This window comes from Coturnix japonica, chromosome 13, assembly GCF_001577835.2.
Source record: "Coturnix japonica isolate 7356 chromosome 13, Coturnix japonica 2.1, whole genome shotgun sequence".
Classification (NCBI taxonomy): Eukaryota; Metazoa; Chordata; class Aves; order Galliformes; family Phasianidae; genus Coturnix; species Coturnix japonica.
In genome coordinates, this window is record NC_029528.1 from 13,936,653 (window position 1) to 13,945,579 (window position 8,927).

An 8,927-nucleotide genomic window follows, 5' to 3' on the forward strand; every position below is an offset into this window, starting at 1 on the left:
CAAATCGAGTCATGTTAGATAATTTAACTGAAATGAGGCAAAAATAATCCCAAATGAGATTTAAAAGGCTTTGGTGGAATGCCAGCATTGAGCTTCCTTAAAAAACTGCAAGCTTCCCTCAGAAAGAATTTAAAGATACTTAGGTTGAGAATTCTCCCTGCAAATGGAGCATCTGCAGTTCTCCTTTGCTCGAATAGACAGTAGCTGTTGCCATCCAAACCAGCACCTCAGCTGGCTTTTCTCGCCTGCTACCTGCACTGAGCATCTTTGTACTCATCCAGGCCCTTCTTCCCTTGGTAACCAGTTCCCCACTCAGCCTATTGTTCCACTGAGCCCTTCCCAAAAGATACAGCTCTCCACACTTCTCTGGCTATTTCTCTCATTTCTCCATAGCTCTGCTGGCTTTAAATTCAGTTACCCAGCTCTAATTCATTTCCTTAAGCTCTTCCTTCCCGCTCTGTACTGTTGCCAAAGTCACATAAATCTATTCACTTTACGCTATCATCCCTCCTCTTACGGGCACTGTGAAACGTGACCGTCAGTCCGATGACCTCTGCAGCAGTGCAGATCTTACATCTGCTGCCCCAAAGGGTAGCAGCAAGCAACCTCACCACGTCAGACACCTGCCCTCAACCATTTCCCTTTCTGCCCCCAACTGATGTGATGGCTGCACACTCACATGTCTGCCACGCAACTCAGAACGCTGCTCATTTAGCTAACAAATAAAGGGAACTGTAAGGCATAGCCTGCTATCCCAGCAAAGAAAGCACATTAACTAGTTAATAAACAGGTCTCCAAAGGTCCTGCTGGCTCCCCAAGGGCTCCCAGGCTTTGATTAAGAGCAAAACAGCCACTGGAGCAAGAACAGTGCCTGCTTTGTTCCAGATGCAAATACAACCATCGCCCAGTCCATCACTATCACAAGAGCAAACTCTCTGAAGGATTCCTCCTTTAAGGATTCCTCCTTTAAGGATTCCTCCAAGAACATTTGGAAAAATCTGAACAAAATGCAACTGCCTGCTTGGCATGCACTGATTGAGGGAGGGGAGAAACAAAGCAGAACGTTATAGGCCTATGGAGACACATCCAGCTGTTGTATGTGTGTTTCCAACCAGAACGCTCAGGTTTGTTTTGCACTGTAAAGCTTCAGTTTGGGGGCATGTCCAGCCACAGTGAGCCAGGGAATCCTGTGTAGCACCAGCACCATCTCCACAAGTTGCTGCTGGTAAAGTGGTCCTGTGAGAAACACTTTGCTCTGAGATGTTGTTACCTTGTGAGTATGAAGACCTGCAGCTCCCATCAAAGTTCTGCCAGGAGAAACTGAAAGACTTTTGGCAACATACTGAATGTTGAAGTTCTTCACTTATATTATTTACGGAGGCACTTAAAACACTGGACAACGTAATGAGAGAGACATTCTAGACAACAAAGGTGCCACATGAAGGAGAATATTTTCCATATATGTAACTTTAAGATACAAGTTCCAACGCAATGTAAACAAGCACACGGTGGTGGTGCTGCTGAGCACAGCCCTCCATCCCACACATTTCACAAATCATTTGTTGTCAGTATTTCACCTTCAGAAAGTCCAATCCTTTAGAAGAGCACAAAGGTTATTGTGATTTGATTTCACAGAGAAAACCAAAACCAGGCAAAGAAAGAGCCCTTTCCATCCTTTTGGCATCCCTCCATCTGTTCTGGATTACCTCCTTACTCCTCATTGCCAATCGTTCACCCGCTCACACAGTGCATCCGATGGACATAGCACCCCCCGAGTGCCAGCACAGGGCCAAGTACCATATCCCATGTACAACTGAAAGCTATGGCAAGTCCTAACTACATCACCTGCTCATCGCTGTTAAAAGGCTAACGATGTGATTTCCAGAGCTAGAACATAATAGCTAAAGCCTCCAGCTGCCCTAAGATGGCAACTTCAGAACATGAGCTAGAACTTCATACAGCAAATAGAAGTTGTCACTCTGAAGCCTTAAGATATTTCTCTTAGATTTCAGCTTTAAAAATAGACCGGGGTTATTTCTATGACTGATTTTGCCTTAAATAAAATGATCCATCCAGCACAGGAAAAGTTGAGTGTTAGAACACCCTGTTCTCTGACTTTATGCAACTAACGTGTTGATACATTATCTCTGGTTTATCAGCTACTCAGAACTCCTGCATCATCCATCTGCACCTGCAGTACTGAGGACTCAGCCCTGGCAATGGAAGGCACTGAGCAAGCACCCAAAGGGCTGCAAATACAGCCTGCTGGATCAATGGGAGGCTGGAACAGTAAGCAAGCAGCCATTCTTCTTCCTGACAATAACACTCATGAACAGAGGAGCATCCCATCAGGTTTTGCACCTTCATCTCTGGCTTTGCAATGTTTAATGCTGCTATGAACAACAAGAGGCTGCACAGAACACTGTGATTGCTGGCTGAAAACTGCCAACACAACTTCTGCTCTCTTTGTTTCAAACCTTCCATGGAATCTCATCTGCCACCACAGCAGAGCACAGAACCTTTGTGGCAGGGCTTCATTTCAATGGGCTTTTGGTGACTCCAGGGAAGCATTTCTGCTCAGACACAAGTGGTTCTGCACAAGCCTTTGGAAGGATCAAAATTAAACTACCAGCTGTGCTTTATGGAATAGCGATTTCTATTGGGAATTAATTGTTCACCCTACTAAAATTTTATACTGTTTTGAAAAAGGAAAAAACTTGTTTCTTAAGCCTCCTATGTAATGAAAATCTTAATATCCCACCCATATTTGACTTTCCCTTTGCACATTTCCAAGATGCAGCTGTAAAAGGGGACAGGGCCACTATCAGCACTGAGAAATTCCATTTGCTTCTACCCATTGGTAATTTGGCCAAAAGCAGGGAACGCTTCTCAAAGGGCAACCAAGAAACCTGAGCGAGGCCACGATGCCTTCCAGCCTCATCACTGCAGCTCACACACCCCAAGGCCAGGCGGTATTTGCAACCCACTGGCACAGTTAGGAAAGCACTGCTGGGATGCACTGCCTGTGTTGGAAATGCATTAGGCAGTTTTCTGTTGCTGGAACACACACCTGCACCGCAGCCACTCTGATGTCGCTGGCAATGAGTGAGCTCACCAAATAAGCTGGGACAGCGGGATCACCCAGAACGGCCTTTAAGCTTCTGGCCTCAGCGATGCACAGTGAGCACTGAAACGCCGTTTCCTTTTGACTTTCCATCTCTGCATCCCCACAGTAATACCAGAGGGCAGCTGGCATTTCGCAGAGCTGCTGGGTGAGCCCCGTTACACCCAGCTCCCCTTCAGTGCGCAATAACAGCCCACTCCAGCTGTTTTTTACCATCCAGCTCCATTGCGTTGTGCAGGATCCCACCAGCAGCATCACAGCACGCACACAGCGTTATGAAGCAGCGAACATGGCTGTGTTGGTGATTCCATTCCTCACAGCTTAGAGCTGCTCCCCCCATTAACAGCAATTCGGGGCCTTTCGCTTGGGCGGCCGGAAGGGCAGCTCCCCCCAGGCCCGGAATTCCGGACCTTCCCCCCCTTTATTTGGATACACGTTTATCCATCAGTTTCTCTATTCCTTCAATTACTCATTGGTTTTTATAACGTTTTTTTTTTACCTCACGGCTCCCAATGGAGGATGAGGGAGAGGCGCGAGGCCGGGCCAGGCCCGCAGCCACCTCCGAGCAGCGCCGGGCCCCTCAGGCCCACACGGAGCGAGCTGGCCGGGCCCTACGGGAGGCTGAGGAGGAGGAGAAGGAGGAGAAGGAGGGGGGGGGACTCACCATCAGCTCGATAGTCTTGTCCTCGATCACCGAGTCGGGCTCCATAGCGGCGGTAGCTCCGCGCGGTGCCCGCCCCCCCCCCCCCCCCCCCCGCCCCCCCCCCCCCCGCCCCGCCACCCGCCAGGCCCCGCCGCCGCTCGCCCACCCCCCCTCCAAGCGCGCGCACACGCACGCACGTACGTGACGTCACGACGCCCGGAAGAACATGGCGCCCGCTTCCTAGTAGCGGACCACAATTCCCAGCAGCCCCCCGCGGTGCCGAGCTCCTATTGGCTGCTGGGGGCTCCCCGGGAAGGCGGCCTGGGTGTGTGGAGAGAAAATGGCGCCGGGCTGGGAAACACCACAGGTGTACGGTGCCATCATTGTGATGGGAGAGCACGCGGTGTCACCTCAGCCCTCACCACAACAATTAACATCACCATGGAACACATGTCACACAGCCCCTCCTGCTACAGCTGGGCTGGATTCCTCACACCTTCACACCGCGGCCTACAAGTAACGACTGGCAGGTGAAGCTGTTCCACGGTTGCTGTAGAGATCCTGAGCTGCTCACTGTCATTGTTCGCTCCAGGGACCAAATGGAACAGCAGATATGAGACAGAGCGAGCATAAAGTGCGTTAATTCATAATACAGGGAAGAGATGTGCTGATGGGGACAATGCTGTGTCACAGAGCTGCCTACAGAACTACACTGCACCTAGACACTGTGCTGGGTGTGCAAGGCATTGAACACCATTGTGCTGTATGGACAAGGCATTGAACACCACTGTGCTGTATGGACAAGGCATTGAACACCACTGTGCTGTGTGTACGAGGCATTGAACATCACTGTGCTGTGTGTACGAGGCATTGAACATCACTGTGCTGTGTGTGCAAGGCATTGAACACCATTGTGCTGTGTGTATGAGGCATTGAGCATCACTGTGCTGTATGGACAAGGCACTGAACATCACTGTGCTGTGTGGACAAGGCATTGAACACCACTGTGCTGTATGGACAAGGCATTGAACACCACTGTGCTGTATGGACAAGGCATTGAACACCACTGTGCTGTGTGTGCAAGGCATTGAACACTGTGCTGTGTGTGCAAGGCATTGAACAACACTGTGCTGTATGGACAAGGCATTGAACACCACTGTGCTGTGTGGACAAGGCACTGATGTGTTGTCCTCTGAAAGCACAAAGCATTGCTGAATGTGTAAGAAAAGAAATAGGCAAATGTTCCCCCAGAGGTTTGAAGGGAGGTGAATCCGTGGCCTGGCAGCCTGCATGGAGCTGTGGTTAATGCATGAAGAGCTACAGGAGCACTTGCAGGACTCTGAAGCTGTTGGAGGAAACCTGGGCAAAAAGGTGTAACTTGCATCAACGCTGGTAGAAAAATAACAACAAGAAAGAGGTGTTGGCAGGAATCAAGGTAAGCACTATAAAAATCAGATTATTGGGTTTTGTGCTGCGTACCTGGAAGGTTGAGACTACATGACATACAGCTTCTTATTTGTAACTTCAAATTGTTTCAGAGGCTCTTGGCGACCTTCTCAAAACAAAGAGGTTCCTCCAACCCAAGGCTTAACAAGGTGGATGAAGAACCAGAGCTTTGATTAGTCTGAGATACAAAGAATATTCTGCTGAATCACTTGGCTTTGGTAGAGTCAAGCACTTTGCTCTGGTGAATCACTACAATTTGAAGAGCACATTTTGGGGTGTGTGCTCTAAATCTCGATTAACTCGGCTGCTGGATAGGGGCAGCAGGCTGCTCAATGATAGTAATGCACTGCAGTGCAGGGAAGGAAAGGCAGATCCCATTCAAATACCCCTGCTGGCAGAACGATATTACTTCACTTAGAGCTGGAAGGAGCAAGATACAAGCAAATGTTCTTAGGTCAGGGACCAGCACACTACAACTATGAAAATGTTTCTTCCTCCTTCAATAAATATTTTGTATCCAAAATGGATGATACAAAGTTTGATGATTTATTCTAATTTCCATAAAGAGCTGGATGTGTAACAACTCCTGCACCTGCTTTATGGGGCTGGTCAGGACAGAGCCCTGAGCTCGGGCTGCAGGAAGGGCCTGCACAGCAGGACCCTGCAGGGCTGGAGTAACAAAGTGTGTGTGGTTGCTGTGCACCAGGATGCTGCATGACTGGACACAGGCAGCAGTGCTGCTGAATGGGCTTCCGAGCACCCACCTGCACCAGACACAGGCTGCTCCTCCCGTGCCCTTGTTTGTTGAATGTAGATGTGGAGATAATGGATCAGGGAAGGAAATGGAGATCAGGTGTGGGAAATGAGACTGTGCCCAGCTGCAGTGCCCGGATCCCATGACTCATGGCTGGGTGGGGTGTGCTGGAGCAGCCTTGGGGTTGTTCCATCGCTGCACACACAGCTCCCACAGCCACTGCAATGAGGGGCAGTGAGAATCACCCCAAAGCTGCAGCAGAGCTGGCCTGATGCAGACCTATGGTCAGCCCTCATCAAACCAGCAGGAATGGGCTGTGACCCAGCCGTCCCAGCACTGTTGCTCTGCACCCTGCAGTGCTCAGGGAGGTCTCCAGCTCCACTACAGTCAAAACCATACACCCTCCTCATTATTTTCTAACTTGGATGCCTGGAATATATTTGTTTTCACACCTCTGTAGACGTGCTGTCACATCTTTCCAGACATGTCTTAGTTTTCTCCACAGGAGGCAGTCCCAGCTTCTAGCAGGAACCTGGAAATGGAGAGGTGGGCCTAAAGGAGTGCCATCCCTGCAACCCATGGCTTTACAAAGATCTGTGCAATCCCTGTGGGCTCTGTCACACCTGGGAGGCACAGAGCACATGGGAGGAAAGTGTTTAAAATTCATTAAGCTGCAAACATAATCCATCCTGCTATAAAAAAATAAGAAGATTTAGTGGAGATAAGACATCATTGTGGAGAAAGAGGGAGGAAAAAAAGTGACAAGGAAGAGATGGGGTCCTGACATTAAAAGAGAGAAACCATGGGTTAGAAACAGGTTTTGCCTTGCAGCTTTAGAGGCGATGGAGTTGAAAAGAATAATCCAACACTTGCCAAATAGTTCAGCAGCCCAGACTCACACACAGCATCCTTCAGGAGCTCTGCTCTCCACGTCCCCATTTCAGAGCTGCCACATCCATGGAGTGACCACAGCTGCTCCAGGAGCCGGCCAGCAGGCACAGCACCCCAGGAACTGAGGGAAATCTCCCTCTATTTGGAGAGTAGCCAAAGGGAAGCAGCCTGCAAAGAGGCACAGGGAGAAAGGCAAGAAGCCAGCAGCAACCTCAGCGTGGCAATAATCAGACAGCTCCATAGAGCAGCCCTGCAGCAAGGAGAGGGGCTCGTCCCTGCTGACCCCATGCAGGTGAGGTCACTGTGTGTCCCTTTGTTAGTGAGAGGCCGGTGTTTGCCCTTTCATTTATTTACGCATCGTCAGAGATTCAGAAGTGTTGGAAGTGCAGTTTTTTGCCACCGACTAAAAATAGCAGAGCGAAATTCCAGAGCTGCCTTCCAGCGCCGCCGGCTGCGCTCAGCTTACCAGGACAATGGCAGCTGTAGGCTGATGGTGACAACATGCAGGCCGGGCTCCAGCACCCTGAATAATGAGTTCTAAAGGGCAAAATTTGGCTGTAATTACAGCTTTGAAAAAAAAAAAACCAAAAAACTGTTTTAAAAACAGAAACTGTTTTAAAAGACTATGATCCAAATACCTGAACACACATTGCCAACTTCACACTGGACAGGGGGATGCAATAAGAGTGGGACAGACTTAACTTTGCATAAAATAGAAATTCAGCCAGCAAAGCCTGAGCAGATCCCTTGCAGGAGGATGCTCAGTTAGCAGGGATGCTGGAGCCACACTGCATGGCTTTTAAGCACAAACCACCCACTCTGTGAGCTGCTGCGGTGACACATGGTCACTTCTGAGCTCTGCAGGGTGATGTCCTGTGCACATGCCAGGCAGAATAGGTGCCCGTCACCACTCTGAGCCCACGGCACTATTCAGGGCGGAAAAAAAGACTAAGTCAGTGCTTTCAAATGACACTGTCAGAGACTTTCAAACGTGCTAACGCTGACCCTTGCAACTCAAACAGAAGCGAGCCTGCAACAAAAGCAGTTTCCGAAGGGCTAAAGGGATGAGTGTCCTTATGTCAGCAGCTACAAGCAATAGCTTCATCACTTTTCTCCTCAGTGGCCCCATCCTTCTGCTGACACATCCCTGGGTGATGTTAGGGATCCAAGTGCCACTGCTATCTGCCAGCTGGAAGGTGCCAGACACACACAGTGAGGGGACCCAGCCCCGCTCACATGGCTGCTCTGCAAAGCAGACCAAGTTGTGTTTCCTCACTAAAACATGAAGGGGAAGAGATATGAGAAGCAACCATGTAGATTAGTAGAGGAGGTAAGAGCAGAGGTCTGGCATGCAGCTCCTGTGACAATGAACTAGACAGCTTTCAGGCATCCCTCCACAACAGCCAGGCTCTGCTGCTCCTCTTTTTGGAATTCAGAACTGAACATCAGAAATCAGGTTTGCTGGTAGTGTCATTAAAAGGTTAACTGAGGAAAGTGTGATGTTCCAGAAAACAACACACATCCACAGCTCGATTACAGCAAGCAGTGAGGCCGGGTGCACGTTTCCTGCTTCTCCCATGATGTGCCCTGACCGATGGGATGCCTCATTTCATGCTGATCTCAGCTCAACGCTTTGATCTGCACCACAAGCTGAATGCAGTCAGCTGTTTGTACCAGGGCGGCAGAGAGCATGGGATGCACACAGCAAGCATTCTGTGCATGGTTTTTATCTTATCAGCAGAAACGCCACAGCTCCACAGCCTCCAGCACCCAGGAACCCCAGAACCACCGGCCTATACAGCACAGACCAAGAAACAAGGCAGGGGGCTCAGAAGCTGAACTCCTTATCAAACTGCCCCAGAGAAGCAGCAAATCTTATTGCAGTATTAGCCTACATGGAAAGGAAGAGCAGCCCAGCAACCGCAGCACACATTCCTGCTGTCTCGGCACTGCAGCACAAGGGTGGGTGCTCAGCTTCAGACAATCACTACCAGGTGAGAGCAGTGGGGGGCTAGAACTTAGGCTTAGAACTCCTGCTATTGATGGCATATTTTACGTATCGGCCCTGG

At 49.7% G+C, this 8,927-nt stretch overlaps 1 protein-coding gene and 1 long non-coding RNA gene across 6 annotated transcripts in view; one reads left to right on the top strand and one right to left on the bottom strand.

The window, feature by feature from the left end:
- FBXW11 (F-box and WD repeat domain containing 11) overlaps positions 1-3,912 on the bottom strand; it is a 52,995-nt gene extending 49,083 nt beyond the window's left edge. For 3 of the 5 annotated variants that reach the window (XM_015876276.2, XM_015876277.2, XM_015876272.2), the window contains exon 1: positions 3,789-3,869. Coding sequence is in view for 2 of the 5 variants with exons in the window: in XM_015876273.1 (XP_015731759.1) it covers positions 3,789-3,833 (45 nt within the window). In the remaining 3 variants the exon portion in view is untranslated. Of the gene's footprint in view, positions 1-3,788; positions 3,870-3,895 lie in introns of those variants that run through there. The other 2 variants (XM_015876273.1, XM_015876271.2) reach the window with 2 other exon arrangements.
- Positions 3,913-3,972: 60 nt separating this feature from the next.
- LOC107320393 lies at positions 3,973-5,740 on the top strand. The gene is made up of 2 exons (XR_001558237.2): positions 3,973-5,202; positions 5,306-5,740. It is a non-coding gene; the product is annotated as an uncharacterized LOC107320393 (long non-coding RNA).
- The last annotated feature ends 3,187 nt before the right edge of the window (positions 5,741-8,927 follow it).